The 12,017-nt window shown below is 42.6% G+C and overlaps 1 protein-coding gene across 6 annotated transcripts in view; it reads right to left on the bottom strand.

The window, feature by feature from the left end:
- The window catches only part of ZYG11A (zyg-11 family member A, cell cycle regulator), a 75,324-nt gene extending 63,938 nt beyond the window's left edge, over positions 1-11,386 (bottom strand). For 2 of the 6 annotated variants that reach the window (XM_077891782.1, XM_077891786.1), the window contains exon 1: positions 10,160-10,361. In XM_077891782.1, coding sequence (XP_077747908.1) covers positions 10,160-10,249 — 90 coding nt within the window. In that variant the 5' untranslated portion in view covers positions 10,250-10,361. Of the gene's footprint in view, positions 1-10,159; positions 10,362-11,233 lie in introns of those variants that run through there. The other 4 variants (XM_077891781.1, XM_077891783.1, XM_077891785.1 and 1 more) reach the window with 3 other exon arrangements.
- Positions 11,387-12,017: the final 631 nt, after the last annotated feature.

The following is a 12,017-nucleotide window of genomic DNA, read 5'->3' as shown; positions in this document are numbered from 1 at the left end:
AAGCTAACATAATGACTAATTGTATTCCTTCTACTGTCTTGGATGGATATAAACTAATAAAAAAAATTTGCACTCAAAAACACTTTAATTCCCTGAAATACAGATAGTAGAAAAATTCTAACAGTTTTCTGTAAGATACACCAATTTAAGATAAAAAATTGTCTATTGTGGGCAGCCCGGATGGCTCAGCAGTTTAGCGCCGCCTTCGGCCCAGGGCCTGATCCTGGAGACCTGGGATCGAGTCCCACGTCAGGCTTCCTGCATGGAGCCTGCTTCTCCCTCTGCCTCTGTCTCTGCCTCTCTCTCAATCTGTGTCTCTCATGAATAAATAAATAAAATCTTTTAAAAAAATTGTCTGTTGTGGTTAACTCTATTTATCAGTGGTCTTAAAACATGTACCAGAACTAGATGCTGTGCTCAAGTACCATCTTTTGAAAATCAGAACACGAGAACAAATTCTGACCTGCCAATAGGCCGTCAACAACCTTTCACTTAGATATTAAATTTCCCCAACCCTGAAATTAGAATAAAAAGCAGCTGTGTCTTTGTGACTGTTCCCCACATCAGTACAACCTGGGAAACAAAGCAAAGGCTCAACAAGCATATGTTAAAAGAATAAAGATAATGTCAAGGTTCAAGAGTTTACAATATGTACCAAAAAGTAAGAAATATTCAGACACTTTACTTTTGGCAATAGATCAAACTGCAAAAAAAGTTACAAATATGGATCTTTATAAATTATTTCATTTCCAGTATACCTTGCTATCTGGATGACTCTGCATTACTGCATCCCATAAAGAAAAGTTGGTGGCTTTTTATTAGAATGTGAATAATTTCCTAATTTATCTATTTTGTAACTCTGATGATACTGGATTTGTTGCTGTTTCCTTCTTTCTAAAAGCAGAATATGAAGATATCTTAAATTCGTTTTGGAAGTATGAAGAGGATAAATACAAGTAACTAAAAAATGAAGTACCTGTAGCTTCAAATAATTATTCTTAATCACTCCTTCATATAAACACATTGGGGAATGGAATAGCACTGAAAGAGCATTTCTAGGATTAATAACATAATTTGATAAAGAATAGAACATATGGACAGAATTAGGGAGAACAGGCAGTATCAACCTATCAAAACCCATTGTTTTCTATTTTTGTTTTACATGACAGAGCCTTACATGGAAGGCATCCAGTACATTCAAGTTAAATTAAAACAAAATCATATCCATGCTTTTCTTTTCTCAGTAGGCTCTGTGTCCGATGTGGAACCTGGAACTCATGACCCCAAGATCAAGAGTTGCATTGCTCTACTGATTAAGCCCAGGTACCCCTCCTATCCGTATATTCTAGTATATACGCTGCCGAAGCAAGCACTTACTTTTATCCATATATTCTAAAAATACAATTTTATAAAGCACTCTTGTGAATTTGGAACATGCTCCTTGTGACATGTAACCATTACAAGTTCACATCCAAAGCCCATGCTATAGCAATAATGTTCAATGTAAAATTCTATTTAAGCGTAAAATAGATTCCATTATTTCTCACTTTAAAGACCTATACTTTCCATTAGTAAGAACAAATCAATTCCCTGTCCTAGATAACCACCAAATCAAACTCCAGAGTTGCAAACTTTCTAATTTAGAGTCAGCAGCTATATGACACAAGAAGTTTTACATTGACGTGTATTATCACTAAGCTTCTCCACAATCCCTAAAACAGAATTTTAATTTAAGGTTACAGAGGCAATGTACACACACACTGTGTGCTAAGAGGTCTAGAACCTTCTACTGATAAGAGAAATTACTGATACTTTCCTGTCCTTAATCACCCCAAACACATATATCCAATACATTAGCAAAATCCTACCAGTTCTACCTGTGCAGGTAGCTTCAATTTGCCACCTACCTCTCACATAGATTCCCACACTTACTCTTCCCACACTTACTCTTCTCTTTTAAAACAGATATTTTAATTCATAGATACAAAGGAAAACATAAACATGTGAGAATAAATATGGACTCTCAACAGAAAAATGGAAGATCAGAAGAAGACTCAGTGGAACTTCCAGAGTTGAAGGGAAAAAAAAAGCAGAAAGCCCCAAGTGACAATCTTAAACAGTATAATATGTGTGACTGAAATTTCAGAAGAGAGGAGATATCAACAGGGAGGAAAAAAACTATTGTAAATAATGGTCAAAAAGTACAATGTCCTATACTTGGAATCTATGAAATTGGTTTTTTATTTTATTTTATATATTTTATTTATTCATGAGAGACACAGAGAGAGGAAGATACACAGGCAGAGGGAGAAGCAGGCTCAATCATTGGACCCCAGGATCACGTCCTGAGCCAAAGGCAGATGCTCAACCACTGAGCCACCCAGGTGCCCCCTATGAAATTGTTTTTATTTTTATCTTTTTTTTTATTTTTTTAAGATTTTATTTATTTATGAGAGACACACACAGAGAGAGCACGACATAGGCAGAGAGGGAAGCAGGCTCCACGCAGGGAGCCCGATGTGTGACTTGATTCCAGGACTCTGGGATCACACCCTGGAGCCAAGGCAGAAACTCAACTGCTGAGCCACCTAGGCTTCCCCTGAAATTGTTTTTATTAAATATTTATTGAAGCATACAGTTAATTCACTGGGTACAAAGAAAAATTTAAACAAATTTGATGGCTTTCTTTAAAAAGTGAAAATAGGTCTAATTAGATACAAAACATAAGCCCGCTGGGATGTCTGGGTGGCTTAGTGGTTGAGCATCTGCCTTTGACTCAGGTCATGATCCTGAGGTCCTGACATTCCCTGGGGTCCCACACTGGGCTCCCCCTGGGAAGCCTGCTTCTCCCTCTGCCTCTCTGTGTTTCTCATGAATAAAAAAATATTTAAAAAGCAAAAAAACACAAAACATAAAACCACTGATCCCAGGAGCGAAATGGACCCAAAATGAAATAAACAAAAGACACCACAATGTGACAAATGTCTAAAAACCAATGATTAAAAAAAAAATCCTGGGATCCCTGGGTGGCGCAGCGGTTTGGCGCCTGCCTTTGGCCCGGGGCACGATCCTGGAGACCTGGGATCGAATCCCACGTCAGGCTCCCAGTGCATGGAGCCTGCTTCTCCCTCTGCCTGTGTCTCTGCCTCTCTCTCTCTCTCTGTGACTATCATAAATAAATAAAAGTTAAAAAAAAAAAAAAAAATCCTAACATGGAAGGTTGGGGGAGGACTGTGGCAGTTATTTTTCTAAAAGTATAACAACTGGGATCCCTGGTTGGTGCAGCGGTTTAGCGCCTGCCTTTGGCCCAGGGCGCGATCCTGGAGACCCGGGATCGAATCCCACGTCGGGCTCCCGGTGCATGGAGCCTGCTTCTCCCTCTGCCTGTGTCTCTGCCTTTCTCTCTCTCTCTCTCTGTGACTATCATAAATAAATAAAAAATTAAAAAAAAAATAAAAGTATAACAACTGAATTTTCATCAGATGCAAGACTAGCCAGAAGACAATGAAATACCTTTATGAAGTAGGCACCACCCCCACAATAGAGCCCAACATGGGGCTTGAACCCATAACCCTGACAGAAACCTGAGCTGAGATCACATGTTAAATACTTAACTAAGCCACCCAGGTGTCCCAATGAAATATCATTTTTTTAAAGATTTATTTATTTAGGGACACCTGGGTGGCTCAGTTGGTTGAATGTCTGCTTTCTACTCAGGTCATGATCTCAGGATCCTGGGATCAAAATACACGTAGAGCTCCCTGCTTGGCAGGGTGAGCCTGCTTCTCCCGTTCTTCTCTGCCCCTCCCGCCCACACCCACACCCCTCACACACTCGCTTGTGCTGGAGCTCTCTCTCATATCTCTCTCTCTCTCTCTCAAATAGATAAATAAGGGACACCTGGGTGGCTCAGTGGTTGAGCTTCTGCCTTCAGCTCAGGGCATGATCCCAGAGTCCCAGGATCAGGTCCTGTACCAGACTCCCAGCATGGAGCCTGCTTCTTCTCTGTCTATATCTCTGCCTCTCTGTGTCTTTCGTAAATCGATAAATGAAATCTTTTTAAATTTTTATTTATTTATCTTGAAGAAAGAGAGAAGAAGAGAGCACATGCATGCACTCAAGGGAGGGGAGGGGCAGAGGAAGAAAGAGAAAGAGAATCTCAAGCAGACTCCTTGCAGAGCACAGAGCCTGATGAGGGGGCTCAATCCCATGACCCTGAGATAATGACCTGCACCAAAGGCAGATGCTCAACCACTGAGCCACCCAGGCATCCCAGTGGGCTTATGTTTTGTATCTAGTTGGACATATTCTGAGTCAGATACTTAACCGATTGATTCACCCAGGTGCCCCCTGTCTTTTTTGTTAAGAACGGTTTTTTAAAGATTTTATTTATTTATTCATGAGAGACACAGAAAGAGAAGCAGAGACACAGGCAGAGGGAGAAACAGGCTCCATGAAGGGAGCCAGATGCAGGACTTGATCCTGGGACTCAAGGATCACACCCTGGGCCAAAGGCAGGTGCTAAACCGCTGAGCCACCCAGAGATCCCCAAGACCAATTTTTAAAAAAATTTTCAAAAGCAATTTTTTTAAAGGTCAGTGACAACAGCAGCACTGTTTTACATTTTGCAAATTTCATTAGTGTGTAGCTTAAGAAAATAGGAGTCTTAGGGGCACAAGGGTGGCTCAGTCAGAGAGGACTCCACCTTCGGCTCAGGTCATGATCCCAGGGTCCTGAGATTAAGCCTCCCATGGGGCTCCCTGCTCAGTGGTGAGTCTACTTTCCCATCTCCCTCTGCCCCCCTCCTTCTTGCCACTTTTGCTCAAATAAATAAATAAGAAAAAAAAAAAAGGAAGTAAAAAAGAAAATGGCATCTTAGAGACCACAGAGGTCCTGAGTTCACACTTTAAAAACTGCTACTGGGGATCCCTGGGTGGCTCAGCGGTTTAGCGCCTGCCTTTGGCACAAGGTGTGATCCTGGAGTCCCGGGATCGAGTCCCACGTCGGGCTCCCAGCATGGAGCCTGCTTCTCCCTCTGCCTGTGTCTCTGCCTCTCTCTCTCTATCATTCATAAAATAAATAAATAAATAAATCTTTAAAAATAAAAAATAAGAAATAAACTGCTACCTTAAAAAAAAAAAAAAAAAAAACAACAGGGCAGCCCCAGTGGTTCAGCGGTTTACTGCCACCTTCAGCCCAGGGCATGATCCTGGAGACCCGGGATCGAGTTCCACGTTGGACTGCCTGCCTGGGGCCTGCTTCTCCCTCTGCCGGTGTCTCTGCCTCTCTCTCTCTCTCTTTCTCTATCTCTCATGAATAAATAAAACCTTTAAAAATAATAATAATAAATAAAATAAAAAAATAAAAAAACACAAAGAACTGTTACCTTTGAGTGACCATTAAAGACTGAGGGAAGGGGAAAGAAAGATTGAGAGAAAGAAAAGGAGAAACAGATTAAATCAATAGAAGAGACAAAATGGAACTTTAAAAATGTTCAATTCTGAAGTCAGAGAAGGAAGAAACAAAACAAGACAAATAGAACACAAATAGCAACATAGTAGACTTAAATCCAACTATTTTGAGAATTACTCTCATTTACTCTCATTCAAAAGGCACACATTGTCAGACTGGATAAAAAAGATCTTTGTTTACAAGAGATATGCTTTAAACATAAACAATACAGGATTGGTAAACACTGATTATAAGGAAAATGGAGTTAACTATACTAGTGTCAGAAAATGAAGGCTTCAGGGCAAGAATATTACCAGAAATCATAAAGATAAAAGGATTAATTCATCAAGAAGACATAATTCCTAAACATATATGCCCTTACTAACAGTTTTAAAATTCATGAAGCAAAAACTGAAATAAAAGACAAATCCACAATTACAGTTGGAAATGAACACTCATCTTCAGCAATTGATTAAAAAAACTAGTTGGAAAATGAGTAAGAATATAGAAAATTAACATTATCAACCAACTTGATCTGACATTCATAGACTATCACACCCAAATGTACAATACATATTCCTTAAGTGCATAAGAACCTGCGCCAAGATCGAACATATCTGAGCTATAAACAAATATCAATAAATATAAATGAATTAAAATCATAGAATATGATCTGACAACAATTACATTAGGGGTCAATTTTTTAAAAATGTGAAATAGGGGGATCCCTGGGTGGCTCAGCAGTTTAGCGCCTGCATTCGGCCCAGGATGTGATCCTGGAGACCCGGGATCGAGTCCCGCGTCGGGCTCCCTTCATGGAGCCTGCCTCTCCCTCTGCCTGTGTCTCTGCCTCTCTCTGTCTCTCATAAATAAATAAATATTTTTAAAATAAAAAAATAAATAGAAAATAAAAAATGTGAAATATACCCAACTATTTGGTATTGAAGCAATACATTTCTAAATATCTCATGGCTCAAATAAAATCTCATAATGGAAATCAGAAAACATTTTGAACAATATATCAAAATTTATGGGTATTAACCAAAGCTGTGTTAGAGAAAATGTATAGCTCTAAATGTTAATATTATAAACAATAAGGATATAAGATTAATGACCTAAGTTTCCACTTTAAAAAGAAAAAAGGGGGCGCCTGGGTTGCTTAGTGGTTGAGCATCTGCCTTTGGTTCAGGTCATGATTCTGGAATCGAGTCCCACATCAGCCTCCCCGAGGGAAGCTTGCTTCTCTCTCTGCCTATGTCTCTGCCTCTGTGTGTCCCTCATGAATAAATAAAATATTTAAAAATAAATGAAAAGATTAAAAAAAGAGAGAAAGTTAAACCCAAAGTAAACATAAGAAATTATAGGGATCCCTGGGTGGCGCAGCGGTTTGGCGCCTGCCTTTGGCCCAGGGCGCGATCCTGGAGACCCAGGATCGAATCCCACATCGGGCTCCCGGTGCATGGAGCCTGCTTCTCCCTCTGCCTGTGTCTCTGCCTCTCTCTCTCTCTGTAACTATCATAAATAAATAAAAATTAAAAAAAAAAAAAAAAAAAAAAAGAAATTATAAAGATATGAACAGAAATAAGAGAAAACAGACGTGCAGGGCACCTGGCTGGCTCAGTGGGAAGAGCGTGTGACTCTTGATCTTGGGGTTCTAGTTCGAGCCCCACTTTGGGTATGGAGATTACTTACATACATAAAATTAAAAAATAAAAAGGGGGGGGGGGACTCCTGGGCGGCTCAGCGGTTGGGCGTCTGCCTTTGGCTCAGGGCATGATCCCAGTTCAGGGATTAAGTCCCACATCAGGCTCCCTGTGAGGAGCCTGCTTCTCCCTTTGCCTACATCTCCGCCCCTCTCTCTTGTGTCTCTCATAAATGAAAAAAATTTTTAAAAATACACAAAAAAGGAAACAGATGTGCAATGGATATAAATCAAAGCCAAAAGTTAGTTCTTCAAAAAGACTAATAATATTACTAAATCCCTAAGTACAAAGACTAGAGAAAGAAAAAAGAGAAAACAATACCAGGAACAAGACTGAAGACAATTACAGATCCTATAAGCATTAGAAGGACAATAAAGGAACTGTATGGACAATTTTGCCAATAAATTTGATAACTCAGATGAAATAGGCAAATTACTAGAAAAACTACAAAAACTGACAATCTGTTGGTAAGTGCACATACATTTAGTAATGTTATGATCCTTTTATAGACATAAAATGAAAGTATGCTTTGGCCCAGTTGTGCTGGGAACATGACCTGGGCCAAAGATAGATGCTCAACCGCTGAGCCACCCAGGTGCCCCGAATATGAAAAAAACCTTGATAGGGAATATTTCCCAATTCATTTTTGGAGGTCAGCATTATCCTAATACTACTAAAACTAGATAAAATATTTCTGAAGAGCAATTTCCTGCATAAACATGGACACAAAAATACTTAACAAAACATCAGCAAATAGAATCCTGTGATATATAAAAAATAACAATACATCATGACCAGCTGGGGATTATTCCTAGAATGTAAAGTTAAATTCACAATCAATAAAATCCACCACATTAACAGAGTAAGTGGGTGGCAGGCATTAAGGAGGGCACATGATGTGATGACCATTGGGTGTTATACTACATGTTGGCAAATTAAAAAAAAAAAAAAAGAGAGAGAGAGAGAGAAACAAAAAATGCTGGCAAACTAGGAATAAAAGAAAAACTTTCTTAATTTGATAAAGGGCATCAATGGAAAAACCTATAGCCAGTATCATACTTAAAGGTGAAAGATCTAGAATACCAAGAGGTCCACTCTTACCACTTCAACATTCTACAAAAGTCCTAGAAAATGCAATTTTGAAAGAGGTAAATAAGAAGCATAGACTTAAAAGAAAAAAAAAAAAAGCCAAATTAAAAGGGAATAAAGTTTGTCTTTATTTGCAGATGACATGATTGTGAAGAAAATCTTTTTAAAAATCTAAAAAAAAAAACTGGAGAAAAGGGAATCTAGCAAGGTTGTAGAACACAAGGTCAATATACCAATAAAAAAAGCTTGTATTGTTTTTAAAAATATTTACAGTATCGAAGATAGAAATCAATTTAACAAATATGCGAAAGACCTTTATATAAAAAAAAACAAGAAGTTATGGGACGCGCCCGTGGCTCAGCAGTTGAGCTTCTGTCTTCAGCCCAGGGCATGATCCTGGAGTCCAAGGATCGAGTCCCACATCCGGCTCCCTACACGGAGCCTGCTTCTCCCTCTGCCTGTGTCTCTGCCTCTCTCTCTCCCTCTGTCTGTCATGAATAAATAAATAAAATCTTAAAAAAAAAAAACCTACAACACATTACTAAATAAAATCAGACAACATAAACAAATGGAGACGTGTCATAAATGAAAATGTACTCATGCACTGTATTAATTTTATTTAATTAAAAATAAAATCTTATAAAGAAAGCGACTGTATACAGTACACTATGGAACCAGGCAGAAAAAGAGTTGATCAGTTTTCTAAGGAAGTTCATTATAATTCCAGTCAGGGGCAACAAAAATGTGCTCGAGACAGTACTAGTACAAGCTTAAAAACCCAGCTTTTCCATTAGCTACAAATTTACAAATTATATAGTGGTGTTTAAAAGTGAGTCCAAAAATAAAATAAAATAAATTAAATAAATTTTAAAAATAAAAAAATAAAAAAATAAAGAGTCCAAGAGTACACTAGCACAAGCCAGATCTTTGCAGGGCACAAGCCTTCCAACAAGACGTTGAATGTAAAGTACAACCTCAATGCATCTTTCCTTCCCTCCGTATTTTACGTTGAGCCTTTACTAGATTTTTGAGTTCTAAGAGGGTGGTCCTTGGGGCGCTGTAGAATGTGGAGTCTGACCTCAGAACACCTGATGTCAAGTTCAGGTTCTTGAGCAAATCAACTAACTTTCAGAGTTCTCAACCTCTCTACTACGCACCGCTAAAATGGAGACTCTCAATGCCTAAAAAGAGGGAGATAACCGAATTACTGTAGAAACGAAATAACAGACCGTAAGCAGCAAATAGGCTCTTTCGGTTTGCATTTTGAGAAGTTCCGTCTAATAGGAATCCCGTGGGGGGAGAACACGTGAACTGAAGGAATTTCGGCCTTGGGGCTCCGGATCCCTCCCGCCGGGCTCAGGAGGACCGTCCGGCACGAGCTCCCGGGCCCAAAGCCTCGGGCACTAGGGACTGCCGCGTCACGGCCTCTGGGGGGTGCCACGTCCGCCCCGCACGTGGCCTACGGTCGAGGTCTGGGGCATCTGGCTTCATTTTGACAGTAATAAGCGCCACCGTGTAGTGCCGGTGACGCCTGCGGCAGGACCAGAGCTCACCTCCGAACTTACACCACCAGGCAAAACGCCGGCTGCCTCGGGCGGACCTGGGTCAAGGGTCCGAGCCCTGAGGCGACCGCCACCCCCGCCCCAAGGTCACCCGGGGGCCGGACTCGCCCTCGCGGCGCCTCCACGCTTGGCGCGTGGTCCGCGCGCTCCGCCCTGAGGTTGGGACGCCCCGGGCAGGGCACTTCCCTCCAGCGCGCACTTCCCCGGCGACGACGCGAGCCCAGCCGCCGCTCGGCCTCTTCGGACTCTACCCCCGTCGGCCAAACGAACCGACAGGTGCCTCCCCGCCGTCCCCGACGACTCCCGGACGAGCGCGGCGTCCGCCGCAGCCCGCGTCCCCGCCCCCTGGCTCACCTGCACCACGCACCAACCCAGCGCATCCTTCTGGGCGTCCGGAGGGACAATGTTCCGCGGCGAGAGGCCCGGGTGCAAGAAGTGAACCATGGCGACCCCCGTCGGCGGGGCGTCAGGACAGAGCGGGCGTCGAGGCGGGACCCGGATCCCGCGAGAGGAAGAGCCGATTCCCGCCCGCAGGCAGCTGAGCAGCGCCGGCTCCCAGGCAGCGCACGCAGCGCTCACGCCGCTCCGTCCCGGCCGCAAGAGTTTGAAACGCCCGGCGTGACGGCGCGCACGCGCCCGCCGCAGCCTCGCCCCTCCCGCGGAGGCCGGACCGGCGCACGCCCCGCCCCCAGGGTGGGCCCTCCCCCTCCCCCTCCCCCTCCCCCTCCCCCCTCCCCCGCCGACCACTACCTCGCCCTGTCACGGCCCTCCCGCCTCCCCTCCCCCCCCGCGTCCCCTACCCCCTCCCCCTCCCCCCTACCGCGCCGGCCACTACCCCACCCTGTCAGGGTCCAACCGTCCTCCTGCGGGAACCGCCTTCGGCCTGCTCTACCGGCACACCCACCTTCTCACCTCTCTGAGACCCACTGCCCTCCAACCCACGACTCAGTGACTTAGACCGCTTTCCTGTTGCCTCTCTAAGCCTGCGCACAAACACGCTCAATGAAGTTGGGAAACAGAATATATTCTTGTTTTTATTTTCGTAACCTCTACACCTATCGTGGGGCTCGAACTCACAACCCAAGATCAAGAGTCGCAGGCTGTACCCACTGAGCCAGCCAGGCACCTGTAGAATATATATATATATATATTTTTTTTTTTAAAGACTTTCAGATATATGTTTAAAGACCTCTCTCCTAAAACTCGGGCAGCAGGCACGTCTATTACAGTAGCCTTCTCTGTTTCGACTCTTACTGACATTGGAGGAATCAAATGCCAAAACCACGTCTGACCTTAATCCACAAAACCAACTACTTTACTTTCTTCTACCTACAGGATACCAAGAAGATCTTTATAACTTGCTCCAAGAAAGAAGCCCTCAAAGAGCAGGAAATTAGTACATTTCAGCTAATTTAAGAAAAAATATACCTTGAATAGCATAATTCTAAAGAGCATGAGCCTTTATGGGATCCCTGGGTGGCTCGGCGGTTAAGCATCTGCCTTTGGTTCAGGGCGTGATCCTGGAGTCCCCAGATCGAGTCCCACATCGGGCTCCCTGCATGGAGCCTGCTTCTTCTGCCTGTGTCTCTGCCTCTCTCTCTGTGTCTCCCATGAATAAATAAATAAAAATCTTAAAAAAGCGGGGGGGGGGGGGGGGGGCAGCCCTGGTGGCTCAGCGGTTTAGCGCCGCCTTCAGCCCAGGGCTTGATCCTGGAGACCCAGGATCGAGTCCCACGTCGGGCCCCCGGCATGTGGCCTGCTTCTCCCTCTGCCTGTGTCTCTGCCTCTCTCTCTCTGAATAAATAATAAATCTTAAAAAAAAAAAAAAAAGAGTATGAACCTTGGATTCGAATCTTGGATTGGAATATCCGCTCAACTTTGTCTACTAAATTGCAAACTTGGGCAACATTCTTAATTTCTCTGAAAGTCCACATCCCCATAGGTAAAGTGGGATAAGGATGTATTATTAGCACACAAGATTGATGAAAAGATTAAGCAAGATGATGTACATAAAAAATAATAATGCTTGATACATAACAAGTCCTTGATAAGTAGATTTAAAAATTAAAGTTGTTTTTCAAGTACAAATACTTTGCAAAATGCTTTCCTTTCACATTTATTCTTTAATCCTCTACCAAATAATAATAATAAAATAATCCTTATCAGTAGGTATCTCCATTTTACCCACAGAGAAACTGAACACCTGAGAGGT

The sequence above is a fragment of the Canis aureus genome, chromosome 3 (assembly GCF_053574225.1).
Source record: "Canis aureus isolate CA01 chromosome 3, VMU_Caureus_v.1.0, whole genome shotgun sequence".
Classification (NCBI taxonomy): domain Eukaryota; kingdom Metazoa; phylum Chordata; class Mammalia; order Carnivora; family Canidae; genus Canis; species Canis aureus.
The sequence above is the reverse complement of the archived record's forward strand: the minus strand, read 5'-3'. Positions and strand labels throughout refer to the sequence as shown.